This window comes from Tupaia chinensis, unplaced genomic scaffold, assembly GCF_000334495.1.
Source record: "Tupaia chinensis unplaced genomic scaffold, TupChi_1.0 Scaffold000503_1, whole genome shotgun sequence".
NCBI classification, from domain to species: Eukaryota; Metazoa; Chordata; class Mammalia; order Scandentia; family Tupaiidae; genus Tupaia; species Tupaia belangeri.
In genome coordinates, this window is record NW_006160015.1 from 740,887 (window position 1) to 756,879 (window position 15,993).

The 15,993-nt window shown below is 35.9% G+C and overlaps 1 protein-coding gene and 1 pseudogene across 1 annotated transcript in view; both read left to right on the forward strand.

Moving 5' to 3' along the window:
• Positions 1–15,993, forward strand: part of UGGT2 (UDP-glucose glycoprotein glucosyltransferase 2) — a 139,497-nt gene that overhangs the window by 20,886 nt on the left and 102,618 nt on the right. The window contains 4 exon segments of the mRNA XM_014590932.1: positions 1,600–1,750; positions 8,566–8,685; positions 10,302–10,387; positions 10,898–11,033. Of these exon segments, the coding sequence (XP_014446418.1) occupies positions 1,600–1,750; positions 8,566–8,685; positions 10,302–10,387; positions 10,898–11,033 (493 nt within the window).
• On the forward strand, positions 5,732–5,838 carry LOC114009276 (uncharacterized; annotated as a pseudogene).

The window sequence follows — 15,993 nt, forward strand, 5'->3', positions numbered from 1 at the left end:
TGAACTCCATAGTCAGTCATGTAGGCTCCAGTTGCCTTAACCACCATGCCACCAATGGCCCAGGTTTTTGTTGTTTTAAAAATGTAAATCTTGGGGCCAGCAGGTGCATGGTATCTAGGGGCACTGAACTCCCACATGGCCAACCACAGTTCAAGTTCCAGACTTGGCAGCTTGTTTTCTCACTCTCTCTCTATTTTTATCTCTCTCTGTCTCTCTTTCTCTGTCTGTTTCTCTGCCCCTCACTAGTCAAATTAAAATAATGAAATAATTCTTTAAAAAAAAATGTAGATCTCTCAGGACCAGCCATTGGCATAATGGTTATGTTGCTGGATTCCCAGCGACTACATAGTCAACTGTGGTTCAAGTCCTGGATCTGGTGGCTTAAACCGCATATGCATACCCAAAAATCTCAAGACGAGAATGGGGGAGAAGGGATTGCTACATAGGCATTCCCCTGGGGGTGGGGGGGGTGATTTCTCACTTTCTGTCTCTGTCTCATCAGCAAGTGCATGCACCCTATAGCAAAAATCTTTCTTAACCGTAAGAGTAGATCTCTCCAATTTTCTTGAGAAACATAAAATGACTTCCATAACTGGATTTTTAAATGAAACATTTAGGTCAAATATAATAAATACAAATTTTAATACTTGGTTTTAAAAAGTAACAGAGTTCCTCCTTGTCTAGCACCATTTTTTACCTTTCATGCACAAATATACTTTGCTATGGTCTGTTAAGTCTTGTCTTTACAAATCCAGAGGATGCAGGGAAATACTGTGTTCTCTAACATTCCGCTCCCAGCTCTGCCCACTGCTGGCTTTCTGGCCCCACCTCTGCAGGAGATGTGCCTGTTCAGCTTCAGGTGCATCACTGAGACTTCCAGGAGGTGGTTTGGAGACTCAAAAGGCGCACTGTTTGGAAATCACAGCAAGAAGCTGATAAACTTTGTCAGTGGAGCTATTTAGTATAGATGGTGTTTTGGCAGTAATAATTTCTTCTCATGTTTAAGAACTATTGAATTATTGTATATGTAATGAGATGTTAAATTTGTATTCTTAACAGCTGTGAATGTTTATTCTTTATGGGGCTTCCCTTATATTAAAATTTTACGTTTTAGGGCATGTTGATCTAATTTTTGTAGTAGGCTTATCAAAAGAGTGACCTAGATCTATTGGAGTTTTTTTGCTTCATTTTTGGCCTACCCAGGCCTGATTATATTCTCACTACTTTTGTAAAGATTAAAATATTCTTTATTGTCTTACCTTTTAAATAACATTTTATCACTACTATTTTAGTAAAAATATTAGTAAAGTATTTTATTACTGCTATTTTAGTAAAAATATTATTTAAAAATATTTATTTAATAGATATTTAACATTTAATAAAATATTATTTAAGAGATAGTATGTTTACCCTAGATAACAAATTAGAATTACTTTTTGTGTTATCCGTTACTGAATTTAATAATATATTTTCCTGGTATTTAGTAAAAACACCAATGAAACTTGTTTATAATGCTTAGCAAAATGGATCAAATTTAAAAACTGTTTTCAAAACAGATTTGGTAAATCAAAATAAAACTTCTTTTCTTTGAACATAAAGTATTTTGGATATGCTGAAATTAGAAGGAAAAATGATGAATGGCCTTCACAGTCTTGGGATCAATGGAGAAGAGATGAGCAAATTTTTAAAATTAAATTCCAACATTCAGGACTATACCTATGTATTAGATATTCAGCATTCTGCAATAATGGTAAGTGTTCATGTTATTCCTTGTTCTAAAATCTCCAGTATATTAAAAGGTTAATATGACCAAATATTGGCTGGCTTTAGAATAAATTTAAGCATTTCGAAAGAGTACTCAGTGGAAAGAAAAAGTAAAACTGTGGACTCATGTCCTCTGTTCCTTGTAGCTTATAATCTCTGTATTTCCTTTTAAGAACATCTACCCACTCTCATTCAGTGTCCTCTCTGGCTTTAAAGATAAAAAGAAAACAATAAAGAACAACAGCAACACTAAAACACCAATCAACTAGTCTGAGGAGCGTAAGAATGCCACCTTAGCACAAGGAGAGCCATGCCTGGACGGCTTACAGGGACCTTCTAATGTGCAGACCAGACCTGGTCTTTGGTATGGCCATATGCAAGTAACCTGCTCCCACCTTCATTTCCTACACTGGGAAATATTGACACTGTCTTCAGTACTCACTTCATTTCATGATGGGAAAGTACTTTTTCCTCTTTCTGTCCAGTTCCTATTTCATACTTCAGCTCAGATGATCTTGACAGAAACTTTTCTTTCTTTCTTTTTTTTTTTTTTTAAGAGGGATTGTTGTTATAGGGCATATACATTCACCAAAGAGAGAGAGAGGGAGACAGAAAGCAAGAAATCACCTCCTGGAGAGAGAGCCATGCCACAATCCCTTCTCCTCCAGTCTCCTCTCATTATTTTAGGCATGCATGTAAACGTGCCCAGCGTGAGTTTCAAGCCACCATTTCCAGGACTCGAACCGTGGTCAACTATATGGCAGTCCAACAACGTAACTATTACACCATTTGCTGATCCTGAGAGAAGCTTTTCTTAATAATACATATTACTTAACTTTTTAATGTATGTGTTTCCAGGTGTTTCCTAAAACCATCCTCAAGTCAACTAATTTACTCAATTCCTAAGATTCAGGAGTTTTTTTAATTTACTATTATAGTTTATTAGAGCAGAAGGACATAAAGCAAGTCATCAAGGATGAAGTTCAGAAGAAACCATGTTTAGGTTTTTAAGAGTTCCCTCCTAAGAGTTATATAAAATGTCGTATAGGATGTATTTAATCTGATCTGTAAAGTTCTACCCACCAGGGAAGCTCTCTTGTCCACAGTTGTGAAAGGGGTCTGTCTTATAGGCATGCAGTGGCTCTATACCTGCCCTCAGTCATGAAGTCCCAGACTCTGAAAGGAAATGCAGGTGTTCATTTCAAATCCCCTTGTTTGTCTAAACTCTCTAGACAAACTGCAGCATCATGGCCCTAGTGTACTCTTAAAAGAGCTCAATTTTCAGGAGCGGGCCAAGAGAAAACAGGCCAGTCACAAAAACAGGTCCTTTTCAGGAATGTGCAAGGTGTGGGCAACAGAGGCCTGCTGAGTTAATAAGCCTTTTGCATACACACACACACACACACACACACACACACACATGTGTATTACATGTTATTTTTCATACAGGCACATCATATGCATATATAAAAATTATATGTCAGAATTATCGGTCCCTGTATATACACAGCATAGTTATAATTTTACATTCATCCTGTGCAGCTTTCACATTTATCTTGTGATTTGTTTCTTGTGCAACTATTGGGTTGTTGGGAAGTCATGGTGCATTTTATATAAAAAAATACATCATGACTTTCCCAACAACCTAACATAAAACTTCTTGAGCTTTAGAACTTGATTCATTTTTTTCCCTCTCACAATTAAATCCCTGGTTTTAGTAGGTACTTGATAAATACAAATATTCCCTCAGTGAATAAATGCTTATCATAGGAAACATAAAACATAATTTTTAATGATGAGATTTTGGAAACGTACCAATTTTAAGTATAATCAATATACAAGGTCTTCAGAAAGTTCAGATATGATGCCTATTATGAAAAAATTGTGCATGATTTCATGTTTGCTTTGCATTATGATTTAATATTATTATAGAAAGTAGAACTGTTAGAAATGAGAAAATGAAAGTGTTACCAGACAGATAACTGTATGACTAAAACGTGTTAAGGAAAGCCATTATAATTAAAAACAAACTGTCTTAAAATGGGTTTGAGTGACATTGATATGATGCCTATTATGAAAAAATTGTGCATGATTTCATGTTTGCTTTGCATTATGATTTAATATTATTATAGAAAGTAGAACTGTTAGAAATGAGAAAATGAAAGTGTTACCAGACAGATAACTGTATGACTAAAACGTGTTAAGGAAAGCCATTATAATTAAAAACAAACTGTCTTAAAATGGGTTTGAGTGACATTACTCAAATCAAAAAGTTTTCTTCCAAAAGCCATTTCAAATATATAATGATTTATTCATAATAACATAAAACTTTAATAATAATAACTGTATAATAATATATAATCACTTAACTAATAAAAAGTGCAGCTTAACTGAGGAGATATAAAAGAAGACCAAAAGGACACTTGTAAAGAAAGGATTGGTTGACATAACCTTTTAAATAGTAATGGCTGATGCCCTTATAATTTTTCTGTACTTCGTAGACATTGACATAGTAATTTCCCTAATGTAAACCACCAAAGAGAAATAGGAGATGGCCAGCCGTGGTGGGGTGGTGCTAACGTAGCACCTGCTCCACTCCATGATGCTGAAGCTATAAGAGGAAGGTCCCAGGTTCATGTCCTAAGGTCGCCCTGTGCCTGCCAGCTGCGTGCACCCTTGATCCTGCCTGGTTGAGGCTGAGGGTGATTGACGGTGTGAATAGTTTTCTCATAATACACAGTTTCCATGAATGCGTATGAGGAGTCTTTAGAAAGTTTAATTTAAAAAATGACATTAAAGCATGACAGTTTTCACTCACCTCACTCAGTACTCATAATAACTACATGAAAAGACAGACAGAGACAGAGACAGAAAGCGAAAAATCACCCCCCAAGGAAGATGGCCATACCATAATGCCTTCTCCTCCTTTCTCCCCTTGGGATTTTGGACATGCACGCATATGCTCCTGGTGTGAGTTTTAGGCCACCAGGTCTGGGACTCAAACTGTGGTCAGTCATGTGGGAGTCCAGTGACATAACCATTAAGCCATCTGTGGTTACTGTTTCATATATAGAAAAACCGAAATTCTGCGAGGATAAATCAGTTATGTAAAGTCATTCACAGGTTTGAATTTTAATAGGTTCTGTTATTTTCCATATGCCAAGAGCTTTTTTTTTCTCCCCTCACCTTCTTATTTTATCTATTCTGCTTAATACATGCATTCCAGTTTATACATTGACTAGAAAGTGAGCAAATGAGGCCAGAGCTTGCACACCCATCCTTTCTATTCAGTTGAATATGTTCACGTCCCATAAATATGGATCCTAAATTCACCAAAACATTTTCTCTATAAATATGAGCTCATGGAGTCTGGTTTGAAATGTAACAATTTGTTGTGATAATTTTATTTTAATTATTTTTTATTAATAGTAGTATTATTTATTCTCATGTTTTTAAAACATTCAATCACTATATAATAATTTGACTTGTAAAGAGAATTTACCCAACATGAAATACTTCTCAGACCAGTCCAGTTGAGAATACTATACATGTTATCATCAACAGGTAATAAACCATTTCTGTGTCCCACTAATGTCATGCGTCTCTATTTGTTCTCTTGCTATCCTTCTCTATACACTTCCCTTCCTCTCCCCCCCACTGTTCCATACTGTCTTCTGCATTTATAACTATTTTCACTGCTTTTATGCCCTCCAATATTTTTATCTCCATCGTAAAGTATGGATAGTATATATTAAGTGGATACATACAGTATCTTTCTTTCACACCCTGGATTGCTTTGCTCAGCGATACATCTTCCATATTAGAACACTTTCTGTCAAAAATCAAGGTCTTGTTTTTTTGTGGCTGAATAGTATTCCACAGAGTATATGTGTCACACTTTTTTCATACACTCATCTGTTTGTGGACATTTGGGTTGGTTCCATGAATTAGAGCATTTCTTAAGAATATACTTCTGGTCTTTTTTGTGGCTATTGATGATTGTGTTTTCATGCCACTGTGTGAGATATACCTCCCTCAAACCTTGTTACACATTGGCATTATACATTCATTATAATTTCTCAGAGTATCGTTAACTTTAGTACTCTATTGTTTAACTTCTTTATAAGTGATTTTATCTAGGGTTTATATAGAAACTATGATTTTTGAAAATCAAAGTAAATAGGTCTTTGTCTTAATGTAATGAAAAACACATCTTGAGGATATAAAGGTTAAAGGGCATGGCAGGTGGCATGATAGTTAAGAGCCCTGGAATCCCACATGGCTGACTGTGGTTCAAGTCCTGGACCTGGCAGCTTGTTTTCTCACTTTCTCCCTCTCCCGCTTACAGTGTTTTTTTTTTTTAATAATTTTTTGCTATAGGGCATGTGCTCTCACCAGAAAGACAGAGAGAGAGAGAGAAAACAAGAAATCACCCCCCGGGGGGATGGCCACACCGCAACCCCTTCTCCTCTGGGATCTTGGGCACGCACGCACACGCGCCCGGCATGAGTTAGGCCACCGGGTCCAGGACTTGAACTGCATTCGGCTACATGGGAGTCCAGCAACATAGCCATTACGCCAACTGCTGGTCTCAACAATTCTTTAAAAAGGCTTTTTATGTAATCTGTGATATTCATATAATCTTCATAGAAAAAAAAAATCTCAAAAACTAATTTTTTTCTCCTAACTTGCTAAATAGATTCCAGTGAGATCCATAGATGTAGAATATGGTTTTGCCAAAATCTTAACAGGCTGACCAGTGCTGCCAGTCATAATCCCCTCCCTCCCACTCTTCTTCCCTCCTCAGTAGATGTCCCTTGAAAGTGCTAGAGCATTACTTCTAAAACTGTAATGAAATAATAGCTTTCTCCCCCTAATCTGCTATGAATCAATATATTACCTTACTGTGGTGACTAATACGTATCTTGTACTACATGTGGCATAACAGGAGTTCAACAAACTAAACTGGCCTATACCATGTCCATTGAGATGAGATCACTGTGCCATGGAGCCAGATCTAGGTTTAGTTGTTCTTTTCTATTTTTTTGAGAAGGATCATTATGTTGTACATTTGAAATATTTCTATTTTTGTGACAGACAACTTATGTTATAAACCTTTTCATGGAACTGCTTTTCCTGTATCATAGGCTTTGGTATTTGTTTTTCTTAATGCTGTCATAAATGGCTATAAATTTCTTTTTGAGCCTTATGTTTTGATATATTATGTTTTGTTTTTGATTATTTCAAAGTGTTTTCTAATTTTCCTCATGATTTTTTTTCTTTGACTTATTAGTTATTTAAGATTATATTGTTGGGGCTAGCAAATGGCATGGTGGTTAAGGCACTGGATGCCCAATGGCCAACTATGGTTTGTGTGTCAGATACGGTGGCTTAAAGATCATGTCGAGAGCATGCATGTGCATGTCTGAAGTCCCAAGAGAATGGAGGAGAAGGAATTGCAATGTGGTCATCTCCCCTGAGAGTTGTTTTCTTGCTTTCTGTCTCTCCAGTGAGCACACATGCCCCATAGCAAAAATCTCTCTTAAAAAAATAGAAGTGTTTTTTCTCCTGATTCTCTCCGTCTTTTTCTAAATCATCTTTGTATCTTTTTAATTTTTCTTGTGGCTTTAATATCTGGTTCTTTTCTTTTTGCATGTCAGTTTTTTATAAGAGCCAGAAATTGATGAAAAAATATAGTGTTAAGGTTTGATTGGTAGCCTGAAAACCAGGTGCTCACTTACTTTTGTTGAGGCTTGTTTTCAGGTTTTGTGAGTCTTATGGGATCTGTGCTATTGGGCCTCAGAGGGAAGTCTATAGTGTTTACCATTTGGACATAGTCTTAGTATGACATAGTCTAAGACAGTGTCTTAGTCATAGCATAGCACCATGCTGTGGCTGTGATTCTCTGTTTTTTTTTTTTTCCCTTTTTTTTTTTTGTGTGTGTGTGTGAGGTGGGGGAAGCTTGGCATGGTGCGGGGAGGCATCATGTGTGTGTGTGTGTGTGTGTGTGTGCTAGTTAGGAGTCAGCAAATGAAAGGAATTTATATGGAGATTGTTCTGGTTTCTTCCCTACAGTTTCCCTCTCCTAGATTCCTGTCTCCCTCCTCAAATTCCAGCTGTTTTCCTGACTTTGACTTTTGCTTCCCAGCTTAGGGTGACAGTCACTTTCTGTCTGAACTCTTTTCCTCTAGATTGCAATTTGGAAAATCCCTAGATGAAGTAGAGATGAATGAGATTGTCTTTTATGCCTCACGCTTTTGAGAATTGTAGCTCAGTTCTTGATTGTGGGTTGCTGCCCCTACCACGTGCTTCTAACAGTCAGTGCTCATACCACTTTCTCCAGCCTTTATACTTGAGTAGAGCTGGACATCTACGGTGTTCCTTTTCTAACTTAACTTTTATAAGTCATTTTGTTGTCCCATGTCCAAGCCTTTAAATTGATAGGGGAGGTAGAGGACCTCATCTACTACTGATAATTAAGATAAATACTCCTCTCTCTGCAGTGGTTGTAGAGTAACTTTATATAATTTTATTTTGTGACATGAGAAACAAGCACATGAGTGAAAGATTAGTCGTTTTTGAAGGAATTCTTAATGTATCAGTCTATGAAGTATAAAATTTTGTACATAAAATGCATCCCTTAATTTAGAGAACATTTGACTGGCTGCCTATTCTTAATCAGAAATGTAGAAGATTGTGTGCATATTTTCACTTGTCATTTGATACAGTGAAAATCTGGCTTTGAAAATGATTTAGTGCTATCTTAATACAATTTTCAAAGATTTCTGGATTCTTTTCTAGTGGATCAATGATTTAGAAAATGATGATTTGTATGTCACATGGCCTACAAGTTACCAAGAACTTCTGAAGCCAACATTCCCTGGAAATATACCTTCCATAAGGCGTAATTTGCATAATTTGGTGAGTTTTATAATTTGATTACTTTTATATGTACATATCTTTCATAAAGCTATCTGCATACTTTTTGGATTCACTTTCTATTTGTGAGTAGGCATCTGAGTTGTAAGGACTTGCCTGATGCAGCAGCTTGAGGCTGCATAGCTAACGGATATGAAAAGCCAAAACAGTGTTACTACTGCCCCTTATCAGTCTTCATGTCATTTTATAATACCACTATTTTTTTAAAGATTTATTTATTTATGCATTCATTCCTTCATTTTAATTTGACCAGAGAGAGACACACAGAGAGAGAGAGAGAGAGGAAAGTGAGAAAGGAAGCCACCAGGTCCAGGACTTGAACCATGGTTGGCCATGTGGGAGTGTCCAGCACCTTAACCACCACGCCACCTGCTGGTCCCTATAATACCACTATTAAGTTGATGAGTTACTTTTACCTTTTCTCGAATTCATGATAGAATTTTTCTTCATTCTACATTATAAAGAACTAATGATTATAGTACATTTTAGGAGAGTGTATATAAATGTTACTTTATCATCTATACATGTAAGTCCATTACTGCAGTACAATATTAAGTATACAAGTAACCTTACTGGAGCTTTGAAATGAAGTAAAAGCAGCTAGGGCTTTATTGGGTTTTTTTTACATAGGAATTTAATATCTTTTTTTCATGTAACAATCATAAGCAATTTATGTTAATGCTAATTTTTTTGCTCAAAATTCAGTTTCTCATTTTCTTTAAACAAAGAGAAAAGAAAAGAAAAGAAGCCATCACAGAAAATTCAATGAACATTTAGAATAAGGTATTTCACTTCATGTCAAAAAATACTTTAGGAACCAGCAGATAGTATAATGATTATGTTGCCAGACTCCCACATAGTCGACTGTGGTTCAAGTCCTGGACCCGGTGGCTTAAAACTCACACCGACTGCATTTGCATGTGTGCCCAAGATTCCAAGAGGAAAATGAAGGAGAAGAGATTAGAGTGTGGCCATCCTGCCTCGGGGGTGATTTCTCATTTTTTGTCTCTCCTCCTCTCTGGTGAGCACATGTGCCCTATAGCAAACATCTCTTTAAAAAAAAATACTCAGTGCTGTACTTCCAAAAATAAGATAGATGATCTGATACTAAATTTTACGTATAAGTATATTTTAATATATAACTTTTAGAAATCCTTCCATTATAAAATTATTTCTTATTTATATTCCTCAGAACTGTTTAGCATTTCTAGGAATTTCTTAAAAACTTAAGCCTTGTGGGACCAGCAATTAGCATAATGGCTATGTCATTGTACTCCCATGCAGCCGACTGCAATTTGAGTCCCAGACCTGGTGGCTTAAACTCACGCCGGGCGTGTGTGCATGCATGCCCAAGATCCCAAGAGGAGAATGGGGGAGAAGAAATTGCAGTGTGGCCATCTCCTCTAGGGGGTGATTTCTCGCTCTCTGTCTCCCTCTTTCTGGCAAGTGCACGTGTCCTATGGCGAAACCTCTCAAAAAAAAAGGAAAAAAAAATTAAACCTTGAATTTAATGTATTTAATTATAAAAATTAGACTAAACATTTGAATTAATGATAATTCTATATTTAAATAATGATTATATACTATCTTTCTTTTAGGTTCTGTTTATTGATCCTGCTCAAGAATATACCTTGGCTTTTATACAGCTTGCTGAACTTTTCTATTATCATGCAATTCCTCTTAGGTAATTGTCAATTTATATCATTAAACTGTCAACTGAAGGAAATCTTGTGATGTTCATATTTGATCTTACACAGAACATTAAGGTGAAATTCAAAACAGTGGTTAACTCTGAAGTCTGACATAACATAGCTGTATATTGTGAAGTATCATATACTTTTATGATAGTACCTTCCTGAGAGAATTATCTGGTAATACTAGGAACTTATGGGAGGTCCCATCTTCTTGGGGTTGAACGAAAAGTACACTTATCCTTTTTTTTTTTCTCCAAAATAATATGTGCATTTAATAATGTCATGACTAGGGACATTGTTTGACATTTTCAGGAGTCTAGGAGCTATGAAGGTTTTAGTGAATAGGTGTTATAGCCAAACTTTTCAAGTAATAATTCCCCTTTCCTCTCTATACTAATATATTTCCTCCATTTAGATCTTGTAAACTAAGACTTTTTTGAAAAGTGGTTTATATGGTTCAAGAGGTTGTTGTGACATTCCTTATTTATCTCTTTTCCCAGAATTGGTTTTGTGTTCATTCTTAATACAGACGATGAAGTTGATGGAACAAATGATGCTGGAGTTGCCCTTTGGCGAGCTTTCAACTATATTGCAGAAGAACGCGATGTGTCTGAAGCATTTGTTTCCATAGTACATGTGAGTTAATGTATTGATACCAGATACAATTTCTTCAGAATGTTTAATTTTCTGGCATTGCTATGGTAGTTATATATTTACTGTTGTAACACTTCAAAGTTTATGAGAATTATCATGGGGATTAATACAGACGATGAATCTAATTCTTAAAGCTCCCTACTGAAATACTTAAGATTGTCCCCACTTATTAATTGGGCAACTGAGGCCTTGCCACAATATATTAATTCACTTTAGAATACACAACCACTGAAAGAATTCAAATTAAATATTTAAGTTTAGAGAAAAACATATTAATGTAAAATGATTAAACAGGGAAGAATTCTTTTTTTTTTTTTTCTGGGCGGGAGGAGGTTTTTGCTGTAGGGCGTATGAGCTCGCCAGAAGGACAGAGAGAGAAAGAGAGACAGAAAGTGAGAAATCACTCCCCAGGGGGGATGGCCACACCGCAATCCCTTCTCCTCCATTCTCCTCTCAGGATCTTGAGCACACACATACACACGCGCCTGGCATGAGTTTGAGCCACCAGGTCCAGGACTCAAACTGTGGTCGACTATGTGGGAGTCCAGCAACATAGCCATTATGCCAATTGCCGGTCCCTCCCTTTGCTACTTTTAATCTGGATCTTTTTGTTGTAATAAATCATAACCATGAATATGACAATTTCTGATTTCTGTAAGTCTCTCTAGTGAATTATCAAGTCTGAAGTAGTCCTAGAGACTTCAACATACATAGATACTGGAGAAATAATTCGCCTTAGACCAAACAAGATGAAAATACGAAGATTTCCTTCTTCTTGTTATTGTTATTATTGTTCTTTTATCTAAAAACCAATGTCCTGATGTCTCACTCACCAACTATTAAAACCATGCTGCAGCTGTATGTATCAATCTCCCAGAAAAGGAAGGGTGGGTGGAGCATTAAAAACAGTATTCTCCTGTCACTTGTATATGTCCCAGGAAAATCACTAAATACTTCATTAATTTACTATTCTGTATAGAAACTTATCTACACTTTAGTGATTTGGGAGTATAGTACCACAGAATATTTATCAATTTTACAATTTGCTTTAATTTACTAGCAGTAAGTGTTTTTAAGAGACTCAGTAAAATTGACTTAATCTTTAATAAAAGTTCTTAATTTTTTTATTAAGATCTAACTGTTGTAAAAGAATCAGTGATATTTAAAATTGAAAGACCTGAAGACATTTAGAAATTGTCTTTACCTAAGTTGTCTTGATTATCAATATCAAATCTCTACTCTATAATCTTTTTGTATCAGACATTGATTTGCAAGTGATGGCATATTTGTCAATCACTTGCTTTTTGAATTATATATTGTGGTGTTTAGCCCAATACGATAATCCTTAAGAAAACTGAGTTACAATTACAGCCACAGGATTCAATATGAAGCAGCAAACAAGTAAGTATTAAATATGTAGCATAGCCTATAAGTTGTGCTAAGCAATTTGAAAGAAAAGGAAGACAGTGAAAAATAAATGAGGAGGGGGAACCAGCAGTTAGCGTAATGGCTATGTCTCTGGACTCCCACGTAGTCGACCGCGGTTCGTGTCCCGGACTCGGTGGCTTAAAACTCACACTGGGCGCGTGTGCGTGCGTGCCCAAGATCCCGAGAGGAGAATGGAGGAGAAGGGATTGCGGCGTGACCATCCCCCCTGGGGGGTGATTTCTCGCTTTCTGTCTCTATGTCTCTCTCTGTCTGTCTGGCGAGCGCACGCGCCCTACAGTGAAAATCTCTCCCAAAAAAAAAATAAATAAATAAATGAGGAGGGAAATTTAGAAAAGGCATATTCAAATCCACTGGAGTCTGTAGTGTTAGAAAGTAAGTATTAAATATGTAGCACAGCCTGTAAGTTGTGCTAAACAATTTGAAAGGGAAGGGAGAGAGTGAAAAATAAATGAGGAGGGAAATTTAGAAAATGCATATTCAAATCTACTGGAGTCTGTAGTGTGAGAAAGTTAGTAATTACTCAAACTATATATCCTCATGACCTCCAACATTTTGTATCCCAAAATTCCATAGAAAAATACATTTTTGAGCCAGTGTTCTGTTGTAAGTATATTGTGTCCTTAAGATGACTTAGCCTAACTAATTTAGAATAATCTGAACATAATATAGTTTTTTAGCAAAATACATGAATTATAAAATTGCTTCAATACTGGTTCATTGCTTTCAGTGAGCAAATTACTTTATCTGAATTAAATAACTTGAAAGATACTATTAGGAGAGAGGGAGAACATAAGATCAATATAATAAAAATGTATGAAAATTACTTAAATGTGATAGTAAACAAATAGAAAGTAAAAGTTAATCCAACTCCTCAGTAATTACATTATGAGTGACTAAATTTAACTTAAGCATACTAGAAGAATGGATATAAAAAGATAGAAAATTACTCACAAGACAGATATTCATTATAGGAGACTTAAAAGAACCCATAGATTATTAGATTTTGATAAAGGAATTTAGTAAGGTAACTAGATATAAGATTAGTATATAATAATTGGTTGCATTTCTCTCTTCCAACAATAACTATTCATTAATTACTTTATTCATCAATTTTATTGAGTGCCTACTGCTTAGCCTATTCTAGGTGCCTAGATTAAATATCCAGAGAATAATTTTATCCACATGAAAGCATATATTCTGGAGACTGAAAATGTACTGGCACTCCTCATTTAATGACGGAAGTGTGTTTCCATAGCTAGACCATGAAGCAAACAGATTGATAAGTGAGGAGCTTAAAAGCACATGTCTTGTGGTATGTCATGATGCCATAGGGTGCATATTTTTCAATGTATATCATATGACACCACACTAGAATAACATAATTCTATCCGTATAAAAAGCATATGGCAGACAAATGCTAAAAAGCAGTGAGACACACTACAACATTTATCAATCCAGCATACTGATTTTTTTATTTATTCTGAATACTACTATGGGTGCACAATACAGTACAAATTTATAAACAAAACCTGTAATGTTGTGCAATAGCAAATGCTTCACATAATGAATACTGACGGTGGGAATGAGACAGACTGAGAAAGGAGATTCCTGAGACTCACATAGACTGAGAAAGGGGATTTCCTGTACTGGAGAACAGGTCATAAGTCCAAACAGTTGTTAAACAGGTAGATCATTAACTGAGAAGTGGCTATATGTTTTGTTTGTTTGTTTTTTGACTGAGGACACATGTGCTCACCAGAGAGACAGATAAGTAGAAAAGGAAAGTGAGAAAGGACCCCTCATGGGACATAGTCATGCCACAGTCTCTCTATTCTCTTGTCAAGATTTTGGGCACACACACACACACATGCACCCAGTGTGTTTTTCTTTTTTTCCCCCACATATTATTGATTCACAAAATTTCTTAAATAATCTAACTACTTTCAATAGCAAGTTCAGTTGGTATGTACATATCTATGAATACATGTCTGACTTTAGGCGTGAAACTCTGAATGGAATGAATATACTGTAAGGTGGCACCTGGCTGATGCTATATAGCTTACTTTGGTCATTAAATAGATACTTTTTAATATATTTTTTAATTTAAAGCTTTAATAAATCAAAGAAATGCTAAGGAATTTTGCTTACTTAAAACAAAGAAACAGGTTAGGATTCTATTCAAATAGTAGGTACAGGAACTTATCAGCAGTTCAAGATAGGACAAAAATTCTTAAAACCAGAAAGCAAAGCCTAGAAGAAAATCAGCAATGTTTTAGTCAAAAGTTATAAAATGCTATTTCACCAGTTCAGTCTCATATACTTAATCTATCTTCTGTTGTTGTTCAATCTTCCCGATTAAATTCTGGGATATCATATTCAACTCCAGACTTATCCCTATGATTAAGTTGGCCATTTTCTTAGTTTTTGAACTCTCATTTCTGTGTGTCTGAATTTAATTTTCCTGATACAGCACTCCCTTGAGAACTTCTTGGAGATCTGGTCTGGTATTGGTAGATTCTTTCATGTTTTGTGTATCTGAGAATGTTCTTGTCTTTTCTTCCCATATGAAGGATAATCTTGCTGGGTACAGTATTCTTGGTTGAAATTGTTTTTCCCTTAACGCTTTGAGTATATTTTCCCATTCTTTCCTCGCTCACATTGTTTCCAGTGAGGTCTACTGTTAGCCTGATGGAATATCCTTTGTAGGTAACTTGACATTTCTCTCTTGCCAATCTTAGTTCTTGTCTTTGTTTGTAGTTTTGCTCAATCTGGCTATAAGGTGTCTTTAGAGAAGATCTTCTTAGTTTGATTCTATTTGGGGTCCATTATATTTCTTGAGACTAGATCTTTGAATGCCTCTCTAGGTTTGGAAAGTTTTCTTGCAGGATTTCATGGAATAGATTATCTATGCCCTAATGAGTCTCTTTGCCTTCTGGGATAACAATTATTTGGATGTTTGGATATTTGATGGTATCTAGTATTTTTTGTATATTATTCTCATTTTGAGAGGCCATTTTCTCAGTTTTCATGGTGGATTTTTCTAGGCCAGCGATTCTATCTTCTACATCTGAGATTTGATTTTCTGTATGATATAGTCTGCTTTTACTACTTTAAAGGGAGGTTTTGACTTCCTGTATTATAGCCTTCATCTCTAAAGGATCTATTTGATTCTTTTTTTTTTTTTTTGAAGAGGTTTTTACTATAGGGTGTGTGTCCTCGCCTGTAAGACAGAGTGTAACACAGAGACAGAAAGCGAGAAATCACCCCTCCCCCCAGCAGTGGGGATGGCCACGCCACAATCCCTTCTCCTCCATTCTCCTCCCAGCATCCTGGGCACGCATGCACACATGCCTGGCATGAGTTTAAGTCACCAGGCCCAGTACTCGAACCACGGTCCACTACATGGGAGTTCAGCAACTTAGCCATTAAGTTAACTCCTGGTCCCATTTGATGCTTTTTTTTTTTTTTTTTTTTTTTTTTTTTCACAAATAGG